The sequence below is a fragment of the Mesoplodon densirostris genome, chromosome 6 (assembly GCF_025265405.1).
Source record: "Mesoplodon densirostris isolate mMesDen1 chromosome 6, mMesDen1 primary haplotype, whole genome shotgun sequence".
In the NCBI taxonomy this organism is placed as follows: domain Eukaryota; kingdom Metazoa; phylum Chordata; class Mammalia; order Artiodactyla; family Ziphiidae; genus Mesoplodon; species Mesoplodon densirostris.
This window is the reverse complement of record NC_082666.1, coordinates 19,817,270-19,831,106: the sequence shown is the minus strand read 5'-3', so window position 1 is coordinate 19,831,106 and position 13,837 is coordinate 19,817,270. Positions and strand designations below refer to the sequence as shown.

The 13,837-nt window shown below is 53.1% G+C and overlaps 1 protein-coding gene across 2 annotated transcripts in view; it reads right to left on the bottom strand.

The window, feature by feature from the left end:
• The window catches only part of WHRN (whirlin), a 92,547-nt gene that overhangs the window by 17,772 nt on the left and 60,938 nt on the right, over window positions 1–13,837 (bottom strand). For both annotated transcript variants that reach the window (XM_060100814.1, XM_060100815.1), the window contains exons 4-7: window positions 4,890–5,092; window positions 3,755–3,791; window positions 2,414–2,626; window positions 1,389–1,598 (exon numbers count right to left, since the gene is read on the bottom strand). In XM_060100814.1, the coding sequence (XP_059956797.1) occupies window positions 1,389–1,598; window positions 2,414–2,626; window positions 3,755–3,791; window positions 4,890–5,092 (663 nt within the window). The remainder of the gene's footprint in view (window positions 1–1,388; window positions 1,599–2,413; window positions 2,627–3,754; window positions 3,792–4,889; window positions 5,093–13,837) is intronic.

The window sequence follows — 13,837 nt, the reverse complement described above, 5'->3', positions numbered from 1 at the left end:
AGAATTATAGTCGGCAACCCTCCAAGTTTTAGAGCAGTGACTGATGTGAAGCCACATATGGACATCATCAAGCCAATCTCTGTGCAGTTGGACCCAGAGAGAAATAAACCCTCGGGCCAGGGCCCCGCAGCCTGAAACCAGCTCATCACCTGTGTGCTACATCAGAGCCAAACATGCAGCCCCAGGTGGGAGGCAGCCTCCTCCCTGCCCCAGAAGTGAACTGCTTATCCTGAAGCATGACATCGCCTCCAGTGCAGCTGCATCCAGAGCCAGGAGGAATATGTGGCAGCTTCCTGGTCGCCCCAGGAAGGATGAGGACTCTTGGGGGATGAAGGTGACTTGGGATGGTAGGGATAGGAGGTAGAGAAGTAGAAGTTTCCCCAGAAACTCAGATCCCCAGAGCTAAAAAAAAAAAAAAAAAAAAAAAAGCTATATTGGGAGCTGGAGTCCTCAAGGGAAAGGCACACATGCTCCCGGGCTGTCTCCTGGTGGCTGCAAGCTCATCTGTGCCCACTTACCACCTGTGTCTGCAGGGGGACATCACGGCACTCTCAGACCTCCTGCTCCCCCAACAGGACAACGAACACAGTCTAACAGAGATTCCACCCGTAAGAGCTCCCAGTTCAGTGTCTGGGAGTAACAGTGTTTAAGGAACTGGACTTGCCCACTCCCTCTCCGACAGACAGGGAAGGAGAGGATGGGGCCAAGCCGGCTCTCCCGACCTCCAGCTCCGCCTCTCCCCAAGGCACCGACCTTAATAACTGGCTGTTCCGCATGATGGATAATAAGGCATTTCCTCTGCCCTTTCCTTGCAAAGGCCTCCCGGGGTTAATCTGCCTTTGAGCATGCTGGGGGCAGAGTCACACCATGAGATGGACCAGATGCTTTTCTAGGGGCTGGCGAGTCTGGGAGAAAGTCAGGCTGGGCTCTGGGGCTCCAGAGAATCAGGAGGGTGTGTCTCAGGGAAGATCCCAGTCACCAGGACCACGACCACGACCACGAATGCCCCGTGTGGTCTCTCGTGGGATCCTCGCATGGACTGGCATTACTTTTTCTATTCGTCTCCTGACCTGTGTTTTTCACCTTTCTCCCGCAGCCTGCACCCTATCCCCCAGACTCTGAGCGCCTGGGGCAGGGCTACAGCTGCCTTGTTCACCGGTTGTGTCCTAGAGCCCATGCCTGGCATGCGGCAGGCACCCAACAATTAGGAGGCTTTCAGAGGTGAAAAAACGGAGGCTCGGAAAGGCAAGGCACAGAGCTGGCAAGGGGTCGAATCCCAGCACAGACGCCCAGTGCTGGGACTCGAACCTGCATGGGTCTCACTCCAAAGCCGTTCTCTTAACTCCCCTGCTGGCCATCAAGCCAGGGACGGGGCAGGGGCAGCTCACCCTGGCTGCGCTGACAGTGGCGGAGGTGCCGTGGCTGCCCGTGGACGAGCCTGTGTCGCTGCAGGAGACCGTGGAGTAGGTGTCCCCGGCCACAGGGCCGGGGGGCTGCCGTGCCTTCATCGACTCGATCTCCCGCCTCAGCACCAGGTGGTCGAAGCGCTCCAGGTCTTGGGGGGAGATGGTACCTCTCACCTCAGAGAAGAGCAAGAACTGGAGACAGGGACAAGCCGGGCACTCAGCAGGGAGCTCCACCAGCAGGTGGGACGGCCCCCTGCCACCCCAAATGACCTGCATGCAAACCTGGCCACTGGCCTCCCCTCCTTCACCCTCGTGGCTCCCCACTGTCCTAGGAGAAAAGTCCAAGCACCTTCGCCTGGAGGCCGGGCCCGGCATCATCTGACCCCTGCTTCCCTCTCACCTCTTCCTCCCTGGCATCTCAGCCTGCACATAAGGCTGCAAGTCCCTGAACAGGAAGCCCCTGGCTGTCCCTTCCCCCTCCTCTCCAAACTGCGCTTCCTCTGTTAAGTCTTCCCAAATGCAACCACTCCCAGGGGATTTAATCACTTCTTCCTCGGTGCAGCTTTTGAACCTCCAACAGACTTCCACTAGAGCAGGGTTCTCAGAGAGGGCAGCAGGGCACAGTCACTTGGGGGGCTCGTAAAAATTACTGGTGGCCGGCTCCCATCCACAGAGGTGTGCGACTTCAGCCAGCCTGGGGTGGGGCTTGAGCATCGCTTTTCAAGAGCAATCCAGACGAGTCGAAATGTACACTCAGCATGGAAAGCCGCTGTGTTAGGGCCCCAATCAGAGGGGACCTTAACTGACAGTTTCCCCAGGAGTCTGCGGGCTCCCCCGGGGCAGGGTCTGCCTCGGTCACCAGCCTCCACCTGGGGTTCAGTTTGGGCCTCTTTGTGGGCTCTCAGGAGAGGAGTTGGGGACAGAGGGCGGCAGGGAAGGATGCGGAGACCCTGAGAGCTGAAGCCAGGCGCCCCCAGCCCCGCCTCGCCCGAGGAGGCGCAGGTCACCTTGGCATGGGTGTTGAGCAGCTCGAACAGGGCCATGACGAGGGCGTCCACGGACACGCTGCCGCCGCGGTACTCCTCCAGGTAGTAGGCCATGGTGGCACGCTCCTGCGCGCTCAGTAGGTGCCGCGCCTGCGCCTCCAGCAGCACCCGCGTCTGGTTCCCCAGGCTGCTCAGGGTCACCTGGGAGCCGGCCGGCCCCTTGTAAAACCCCAGCTGAAAGACAGCAAGACAGAGGCCTGGGAATACGGAGCTGCTCTGGAGGCAAATGGCCAGGCCCAGCCAGCGACCCCCCTGCCGAGGGATGGGGTGGGTCCCTCTGAGGTCTCGGCCCACATGGGAAAGCTGCAGATGTTACCGGTATGTTCCCTGAGCACGCGGCCTCGTGTGCAGTTGCAAAGTGCTTTCACGGCTCATGTAGCACTTTTACATATGTGATCGCATCACAGCCTCGTGACCATTCAGAGTCAAGCAGTATTATTATTATGGTGCCCATTTTACTCTCTAGGTTGAAGTATCCTTCTTGGTATGGGGATAATAGTAATTTTATTTCCAAAACATAGCTCAGCTCCGCACCCACACACTCCACCCTTCCTGCCTCTGCCACCATCAGCCGCCATCCGGTCTCCCTCCTTGGCTTTTCTGCCTCTCTCTGTCACCTACACGGAGCTGCTGAGAGGACCTCGTAAAAACACAGATCTCCTCACCTTGATCCCGTTTAAGCTCTTCAATGGCAACCTATCATTTTAGGTTAGCAGGCAAACCTCTTACACGACCCACTGAGTCCTGTGTGATCTGGCTCTCCCACCAACAAGCCAAGTGTGGCACCTGCCTCAGGGCTCTGGCACATGCTGTGCCCCCTGCCTACAACATCTGATCTCACTAACCTCCACTTCACATTCAGTTTATGGCCCAGACACCGTGTCACTACCTCAGAGAGCCTTCGCCCTCTCCCTCTGGTTTCTCCCCCAACCTAAACTGGGTGTCTCTGTCATTCTCTCTCATCAGACGCAGCACCTTTCCTGGACGGCACTGAAAGTCTTTTGTGATTAGATACATGTGCGGTTTTTTGTTTTTATGTGTGTCTCCTTCACTGGGGATAACCTCCACCAGGGTGGGGACCCGATCTGTTCTGTTCGTGCCGTTAACCCAGGTGTCCAGGGCAGTACCCAGAACCCGGTGGCACTCACAGACGTGTGTAGCATGGAAGATGGACAGTCAGCGGGCTGCCCAAATGAAACGAGATCGTGTCCGTGAGTCTCTCAGTCCACCCTGCCAGGCCCAGAGCTCCCTGCATGGGGAGCTGTGAAGAAGCCGAAGACACCCAGACAGAGAGCAACCTACCTTGTTGGTCCCCTCTGCTGTGAGATCCCCAGGAAAGCTATGAAGAAAGACAAGCATGTTCAACCTCATGTCTGAGCAGTTCAAACAGGCGCGGGGAAGGGAACGGCTGCTTTGCTGTCGGATGAGCAAAGCTTTGGGAGAACTATGGCCTGCACTCGCCGGGGCCACTCAAGGGAATATCAGCCCCTGGACAGACGGGCAGCTTCTGTCCTCCTGACCAACCATGTGGATGGCATTTCTAAAACCATGCAAGGTGGTCTCCTGAGTTGTTTCCAACCCTACAGGGGCCAGGGAGGTAACAAGGAGAGGAGAGACTAAACGGCAACTGCCTCGTGGCCTCGGAGTCAGGCCAACATTAGGGAGGGTGGGGATGGGGTCAACTGGAGATGCTGAAGTGCAATGCGCAGGTGCAGCTTGGTTCCAGTCTATTTTCACAAAGAAACGTGGGCTCAAGCTGCCAGGATCCCTGATTTTCAAGAAGCAGCCAGAAATCCAGTTTTTTCCACGGGAAACCAGATGACCTTTTAAATGTTGGTAACTAATTTTTAAAAATTATAATACTGTGCAGGTGAAAGGAAGAGAGGAAAGAGGGAATGAAGAAAGCGAGAAAGAGATGCTCTGGGTGTGTTTGGCTTGGGGGCCACCAGCCAGTCTGAGACTTCTGATGGAAGTCCAAAGGTGATACTTTACATTATCAGCAGCTGCACAGCCACCTGGCAACTGTATCTCACTTTATGACTCCCAAGGCCCTTTCCCCCAGTTAATGCATGGGATCCTCATCCACACACCTGGGATGGGGGCTGGGGTTATGATTCCCACTCCTCAGACAAAGCAACTGAGGGCCAAAAAGTAAGTTATGTGATTTGCTGGGGGGCAAATAAAGAACGGGAGAGCCAGATCCTGTGGCTCAGCTTTCCAAGGGAAACCAAGGCCAGGAGGGGACAAGGGATGTGCCCGAGGTCCTGCCCGGCAAATGGAAGGGACCCCGGGGCTGGGACCACAGGCTCTGGGAATCAGTGCAGTCTTCACAGGTCAGGGCACAGTGCATGGCGAAGAGGTGGGAAGGGCTGTTACTGGCTTTCAGAAATGTCCCTGGGGTCCTGGGGCTCAGAGCGAGAGAGCAGGGCAGCCACACCCTGTTGAGTTCGTGGCGGTGTCCCCGATCCGGGAACTGGCGATCCACTTGGTCTCGTCCACGGTGGTTCGGGCGCAGGGCAGCCTCCCGACATCCTTCACTGTCAGGATGAGGTGCTGGGATGACGTGAGCAACCTGACTGCTTCGTCGTGCAGGATGTTGAGAAAGCTCTGCCCGTTCACCTCCAGAATCTGGTCCCCAACCTGCCAAGACCACAACACAACACAGTCACCTGGGCTGTTTGCAGGACGCCGACATATCAGGGCTTCAGAGCCCTGGTCCCAATTCTCCTCCTGGGTAGCCTACCAAGGAGGTCACCGAGCCTCAGAGAGTCTGTGTGGGTGCTTGAGGTCATACGGCAGGAGGCTCGAAGAGGTTATGTGAATTCCTGAGGGTCACACAGCAAATCAATGGCAGAACCAACTGTCCAGTCCTGATCTTCAACTCATGTTCCTGTCACTAGAAAGGGCCACCTCCCCTCAATTTAGCAATGGCTTTGAGGGATGTGTCTATGAGATTCCCAAGGGTCCCCTGATCTAGAAAACAAAAGCCATTTCAGAGGCCTGGAGGTGGGTGGAATTAGGGGTAGGATGAGGTGTGAAGGCAGAGTTCCATTATTTTCCTTTTACACTTCTACATTGTTAAAATGTTTACAAGCATGCATTCTTATATTACCTTAAAGTGTAAACATCATTTTAAGTTACTCAAGAAAAAAGCAATAAATGAGAAAACTAGCCTTCCGTTAAAGGAATAATATATTGCTTGGATTCTTATCACAAGAAGGCGGTCTGGGGGCTTCCCTGGTGGTGCAGTGGTTAAGAATCCGCCTGACAGTGCAGGGGACACAGGTTCAAGCCCCTGGTCTGGGAAGATCCCATGTGCCGCGGAGCAACTAAGCCCGTGCGCCACAACTACTGAGCCTGCACTCTAGAGCCTGCGAGCCACAACTACTGATCCCACGTGCCACGACTACTAAGCCCGCGTGCCACAACTACTGAAGCCTGCGCACCTAGAGCCCGTGCTCTCCAACAAGAGAAGCCACTGCAATGAGGAGCCCGTGCGCAGCAACGAAGACCCAACGCAGCCAAAAAGAAATAAAATAAATAAATTTTTAAAAAGAAGGCAGGGGCCTCCCTGGTGGCGCAAGTGGTTGGGAGTCCGCCTGCCGATGCAGGGGATACGGGTTCGTGCCCCGGTCTGGGAGGATCCCATGTGCCGCGGAGCGGCTGGGCCCGTGAGCCATGGCCGCTGGGCCTGCGCATCCGGAGCCTGTGCTCCGCAACGGGAGAGGCCACAACAGTGAGGGGCCCACATACCGCAAAAAGAAAAAAAAATAAAAAATAAAAAAATAAATAAAAAAAAATAAAAAGAAGGCAGTTTTATTTTGTAATATAAGAACATATTTTTTAATGAAAGGAGTAAAAAATAGAGAGAAAAAACTAGCCTTCCAATAAACATAAGTATGTGACAAAACCAGAAGAAGTTGGCTGGGAAGCTGCTGCAGTGTGACCCGGGGCACGTCAGAAGGACGTGCAGCGTGTTTAAACTCGGAGGTTCGGTGCTTTTCCTCTGTTCACCGATGGGTGACCAGAGGGGGCTGCCCAGGGTCAGAGCCCACCGTGGCCTTGAAGGGCAGCCCCATGATGCCAATTATTTTTTATTTTTTATATTTGTTTATTTATTTATTTATTTGGCTGCACCGGGTCTTAGTTGCGGCACACTGGATCTTCATTGCCGTGTGTGGGATCTTTTAGTTGTGGCAGGCAGGCTCCTTAGTTGCGGCTCACAGGCTCCTTAGTTGCGGCTCGCCAGCTCCTTAGTTGCAGCATGCATGTGGGATCTAGTTCCCTGACCAGGGATCAAACCCGGGCCCCCTGCATTGGGAGCACGGAGTCTTAACCACTGGACCACCAGGGAAGTCCCTGTAATGCCAATTATTCCTGGCCGCTTTTCCTTCTCCCCCCGTCCCAGCCTGCTGATGGCACGTGGTCACCCTCAGGGGCGTTTTCCAGCATTTTTCAAAGCAGAATTTGGAAAAGGTGAGCCAATTGGGAATTTGGAAGAAAAAGAGAATAAGATGTGTTGATGAGGCTGAGAACTGAAACCCTGGTCCCCAGTTTCTCATCTTTTCTTTAACCCCTCACCTGCTGTTGAGGAGTTTCCAGAACAGAAAGTGGTTACAAATTCAGACTTTCTGGGCATCCCTGGTGGCACAGTGGTTGAGAGTCTGCCTGCCGATGCAGGGGACACGGGTTCATGCCCCGGTCCGGGAGGATCCCACGTGCCACGGAGCAGCTGGGCCCATGAGCCATGGCCACTGAGCCTGTGCATCCAGAGCCTGTGCTCCGCAACGGGAGAGGCCACAGCAGTGAGAGGCCCGCGTACCGCAAAAAAAAGAAAAAAAATTCAGACTTTCCGACCCTCCTCTGCACCAGCGTTGATGTGCTCAGAGAGGGCCCACTGCATCTTTGCCTCCACAACCCCATTCCACATTTCCTGCACACCTACTACATGCCAGGCTCTGAGCTGGGACACAGTGCACAGCCAGACAGATCACATCCTGCTCTCAGGCTGCTCAGCGGGCTCCGTCTTGTGCTATAATTGGGTTTTCCCACCAGCCTCTCCACGCTATGTCCCCAGGGCCCGGCACCCAGTGGGATTGCAATAAAAATTCATCAAATGAATGAAGAGTCAGACACCAGTCCCTCCATTCCTAGCTCCAGGACCATCTCTGCTGCAGCTCAGTGGGGACCAACACATGACACCAGCCTGGGGCCCCAAATTTCAAACCACTTTTAACCAGATGCTGACTGTATATCAAGAACCTTGTCTGTCCCTTTACATAGTTTTCCTTATTTAATATCTTCAGTATCCTGCCAAGTAGGTATCACTGCTCTGCATCTCACCAGAGAGAAGACAGAGGCTCAGAGAGGTTAAGTAAATAGTCTGTGGTCACAGAGCTAGTGAAGAGGACAGCTAGGGTGTAAACCCAGGTCAGGTCCCAAGGCCCTAGTGCTTTCTACTACTGGGCTGCTGTCGGGCTTCAGATCCAGCGTGTCCAAAGGCTGCCATTCCTCCCTAGCCCTGCCTGCAGCATCCAGCTCTGAAAACCCACCCCCATCATAAACTCTACCTTTATTCCCTGACTAGACTCTCCAGGAAGTCTCACCTTCCTCCTCTCCCATCGGTCCCCTAACCTGGGTCCCCACCTGCTCATACCTGAGCTCCTGAGCTGGCATCCTCCTCCGTGCATTAACTTCTAAACTGGCCTCAGACCTAGCACCCGATTAATGTTTCTTCAACTTTCTGCTTTCACGATATCCTTCCCGGCTTAAAAACCTCAACAACCCCTATAATCCAGGAGCCAGCATAACGCTAAGGGTTTCAAAGACCATCAGATTCAGGTCCAAATCCTGGCTCTGCTACTTTCATGCCACATGAGCTCAAGCAAATCCCCCAATGAGCTTTTGTCCCTTAGTTTCCTCTGGTGTAAAATGGGGAATCCTAGCCCAGGATTGCCCTCCCAATCTCTATAGTCATCAGCATGTGTTTCCCAATGCCACCAGCAATATCAACAATTTTTTTCTCTCTTTCTGCATCTTCGAGCTCCCTAGTTGAGAAACTGGGGTCCCTGAGAACTTAGGCAACCCCAGCTGGTTTCCTTGTAAAGAGCTAGAGGTGAGACCCAACACCTGATTTGGGGCTTGGCACACAGCAAGTGCTCAATAAGTGCTTATGCGCGGAGGTATGGATTTCGCCACTTCCCACTGTGCCTCTCTCCCGGCTGGTGTTCCCCGATGCTGAGAAGCAGAGCTGTGTCAAAGGAGAGCTTCCCAGGCAGGCATTCGGGCCTTACTGAGAGCAGAGGGATGCTCTCAAGGCAAGGACGGCCCCCTCGGCCCACGTCATCACAGTCTCCCTGAGTAGCGTCTCTACCTCTCCCCTCTGCCCCTGGTTGTCCCCCCCACAGATCCGAGCTGGAGCCAGGCTGTACTTTTCATCTGCTGAAGGGCTCTGTTTCCTTAAGTATCCCTCTCAATAGCTTTGGCTTTTGTTAAGCTAAGGAAGTCAATTTTAGCCTTTCCCACACACTTTATTTCATCCCAGCAGTTTAATTAAAGGAAGTAACATCTGAGAGACCAGATAAGTAAGGGCATCCTTTTGTGAGCAAGCCTCTCCCTACAGGTCCAGGCCTGGGGGAAGCAACTCAATTCTACAAGCACCTCCCTGGCCCTTCACAGCAAGGCTGGAGAAGCACGGAATGTCCCAAATATTGCATGGGACGTATGTACACTAAAAAAAGTATTCGCTCTTTAGCTGGAACTCAGATTTAAACGGTGGCCTGTATTTTTATTCCCTAAATCTGGCAACGCTGAGGTCAGGGTGTCAGTAGCCTCTGGGGGCAATGGTTCTTGGGGGTGTGTGTGTACCGATTTAGTGCTGTGGTTTCCAAACTTCAGTTACTCTCCCTTCCCTGAGCTGGGCACCTGTTCTCTATGCAGTGCTGTGGTCACCGGCTCACATTCACTGCAGCCTCCACGTAAGCATTAACATCCATGAAATCAAAGGTCTGCTGTGCTAATCGCATTTCCCCCTAATGTCTGCTGAATGAATCCCTACCCGATCTGTGAGTCACTGTGGGGTAATCCACTTGGGGAACAGGTGTGAAGTAGGAGTCACACTCTGGAAACCCCGACTTAATGGGGGGGGGTACGTGAGCCCGTCTTCCCCATCTCTTTCCATCCTCTCCTATCTTTCTTCTTCTTCAGAGCCCGTTTTAAAACTGAAGCTCTACACAGGGAGATCAGCTCAGTGCTTTGTGACCGCCTGGAGGGGTGGGATGGGGAGGGTGGGAGGGAGGGAGACGCAGGAGGGAAGGGATGTGGGAACAGATGTATATGTATGACTGATTCACTTTGTTATAAAGCAGAAACTAATAAAAATAAAATCAAAATAAAATCGAAGCTCTAGACGGGGTTGTCTCCACGCAGCCCTCTGCAGCATGTGAGTTGGTCTGAGTGACTCCCATTTCTGTGTCCAGCTCTGTCTTTCATTCCCTCTACTTCTTGGAAAGCTTCCCGAGGTCCGGGAGCCCCGTCAGAACAGGCGTCTGCATGTTCACTGTCATTCAGAATTCACAAGCCACGTTCAAATAAATCCAGCGTCTCACGTGCTGCTCACAGCAGCCCCAGGCCAGCAGGCTGTGGAGTCCCGTCCCTACGGTCCAACAGAAAGATGCCCGTCGTTCTGAAGCCAGGCAGCCATGATACAGTGGCCGTGTGGTCCTGCACAGCTCGAGGACACTCCTCGTCTCCAAAAGGCACATGATACTGCCCGCCTTTTCCAGGTCTCTGAGAAGCAAGTGGGACCACTCAGCACAGAGCCTGACACTCGAGAGGCTTTCGAGATTTTCATTCACTTCCCTTCCAAATGGCGGGGACAGGTTGACATGTCAACTTGCTCAAGGTCATGGTCACACGTGGACAGTGAGCCAGCATTTGAGCCCAGCCTCTCCCCGATTCCCCCCCAAGCCTGTGCCACCTTTATCCCACATAGTGTCTGGCACGCGGGAAGCATTTAGTAAACAGGAAGGGATTGCAGAGACCCCTCCTCTCTCCTCTCCCAGGCTCACTTCCACTCACTTCCCCTTTTCCTTTGGTTTGTGCAATGTGAAGTCCAGGTGGAGTGTTTAAAGGTCTTCATCTGGCTCTTCCCCTAAAGCACTTCCCCACCCCCCCCCGCCCAGAAAAAATACCTAAGAGTTCTCCGTGTTTATTCATTGAAATGTTACTCTCTCCTTCCCACGGTAGCCAGCTCTGAGTTAGATAACCCGGGTGGGGGAGGGGGAGGGCAGATTTAAGGCAAAAAAAAAAAAAAGGAAAAAGGAAAACGTGGCTACTGTCAGGCCTCCCAAGGTCCCCTACATATGGGGAGACAGGCAGCACAGGGGCGTGTCAGGGAGCACAGAGCGAGGCAACAGCAAAGCCCAGACCCTTAGGCTGATTCACCAAGAAAACACCCACCAGCCCAGAGCTGTCAGGACACGACCCCCTGGAGAAGGGAGAGACAGGAGCAGAGTGTGACTGAGTGTCTAATATCGCTCAGCTTTCAGACAGGCGCCGACGGGGAGGCCGTAGAAGGATGAACAAATAAAGGAGCCTTTCTTTTATTTGTCACCACAGGCGTCCTATTCATCACCGGTGGTGAAGCAGCGGAGGGTGGAGCGCGGGAGGGCCCTTCATTTTAAGGCAGAGGAAAGACTCCTCCATCATCCACAGCCATCGAGTGACAGGCTCGGGTTCGGGATGCTCCGAGGAGAGAGGAAAGGGACTTCAACAAGGACAGGACACTGATTTTCCCCTGAACTTGGCCAGCCAACCACCGGGAAGCAGGAATTCACTTCCCCTGGGTCTGAGGTCCCTGGAGCAGTAGAAAGAGCTCAGCAGGCTTAGGAGTGAGCTGGCCTCGGTAATGATTCCCTCTTACTCCTTAAGAGACTTGGGGAAAATAATGTTATCGCTCTAGGCCTTTCTTCCCTCAAAACGGGAATAAGACCAGCATCTGTGAAGAGTGTTACACCAACTAAATAAGAAGCCATTTGCTGGGTGGTTACTAAGCACAGACCCAGGAGTCTTGCCCTCGGGATCTAATTCCAGGCTCTGCCACTTCTCAGCTGTGTGACCTCGGGTCATTTCCCTGCCCTCTCTGTGGCTCAGTTACCTTCTCTGGAAAATGGGGAAAGCATCAGTGCCTACCTCATAGGTCTGAGGATTAAATGAGTTAATACATTCTCCACTGTATCCCCAGCACCTAAAACAGCACCTGGCACATGGTAGGTGCTCAATGAATATTTATTGAATGAACACATACAAAGCAGGTAAAACAGTATCCAGCATACAGTAAGTCCTCAATAAATGCTAGCTGCGTATTTGAAAACCATGTTTACCCTTAAAGTGATCCTTGGTCACTCACCAACCAGCTATTGCAATTCTGCCTCCTCTGAGTCTCTCAAAGCCATACCCTCCGGCTTTCCACCTTCCGCGTCAACACTCACACATGATGGCCACACCCACGAGGCACATACTGTTATCCCCATCTTACAGATGAGGAGGCTGAGGCCAGAAAGTGAAGTGACAAGAGCTGGGATTTGGCCTTCGTTCTGCCCGCCTGCCAAACCTCTGCTCGAACCAGTATCGGCTCCTCCTCGAGGAAAAACCAGCCTACCCTTCCACCTCTGACATGACCTCTCAGGCCCGGGCATTCTGCCACGCACACAGTAGGTGCTCTGTTCTTGCCTGGTGAGAGGAACACACAAGCCCAAAGAACCCATGGAAGGATGGCAACAGGGCTGAGCTCCCACATCAGAGGGAGGCAGGGGAGAGACCTGCCAACCACTCGACCCCTGTGCCGAGCTGGCGGGCAGGAATCCACCCCCTCTGGATGCGCACACCAGTGGGCGCCTCGCTGGGCCAGGGACCTAAGGAGGCTGACTTCAGGCCCTTCTTCACCACCTTCCCAAGACTTTACTGAAATGGATTTTGCGGCTTCAAATGAGGACTCCGCTGACTGTAGCATTACCACAACGAAAATTCAAATTCTACTGAAGAGTTTTATTGCAATTATGAATCTTTAATAGTCTTCCATGTCAGGTTTAAAACTTTAATGGGCTTGTTTTCTTTCTTGTTTTTTTTTTTGGGGGGGGGTGAGCAATGCAGTTTTAATGAGACATTAGTTTTTTCCAACAGTTCAGAAGTCAGTAAACCTTGTCTGTATTTTTTTAAAAAAAGATCAAGGTAAATGCTCAGAAGGTTCCTTGAACAAGCAAGCTGTGGGTGAGGGCTGGGTCTGGGTGAGTTCATCACACCCTCTCTGGTCAACCTTGCTCCCACAAGGCAGAACCCACTCAGACATGCCACGGATGGAACTGGCGGACATGGCGCATTCTGACTTCCTTCTGGTTCCTTCTTCTCACACGAACACTTCCATTGTCGGTCCTTGCTTACTCTATTCAGGACATGGGTAGCCCTCAAAGAAGGCCTGCTCTAACCCCCAGGTCATCAGTGGAAAAACGGAGGCCCAGAGAGGGGAAAGGACTTGCCCAAGGTCATACTCTGAGTCAATGGTGGAACGAGGGCAGAGAAGCCACTCCTGAGCTCTTCTCACAGGAGAGTTTGGCTTTCAAGTGAAAACATCAGAGCAATTACAACGGTCAAACCCAGGAGGAATAACAGCTATGGAACCCCTTGAGCAGCTCGCTCAGGCCAGTGGCCTCGTACAATTTGGCTCTACTCTTAATAAGCACCACCTGAGGCATGGAATGGTCTAGCCTGTTCTATAGATGAGGGCAGTGAGGTTCAGAGAGGTGAAGTCACTTGCCCAAGGACACCCACCAGTCAAACTGCAGAGCAAGATATGAACCCAGCCCAACGGCTATTCTGAGCCCCCGACTTATATTTGCCTATTCAACATTTCAACTCAGAGGATGCAAAGCCACTCTAAACCAGCACTGTCCGAAAGAACTTTCTGTAGTACCAGCCCCAAATCTCTCATCATAGTTCGAGACCATGCTGGGCTGTAAGCACTGAGTTCAGGGCCAGAGTACCACACCCCCCTTTGCATGGCACACGGGAGGGCACCCCACCAACGCCTGACAGAATCAGTAACTTGTGAATAAACAATGAGATGAATGGATGAACAAATACACGAACAAGCAAGCTAGTCCCCTTGCCCTTTCTGGTTTCTGTAGACAGGCAAGAGACATTTTCCATGTATGTAAAGGTCTAGTTTGACAAGGCCAGGGCATGCAGGGAGGCTGGGTACTTGCAGCCTGGCTCTGTGCACTGAAGCAGGGAAAGAATATCCAATTTGTCAATCACAAGTAAGGGAAAGAGGTAAAAACACAAACCACAATTTAGCTTTGGCTGGAATTTCACTCTGGGAAATGGTGC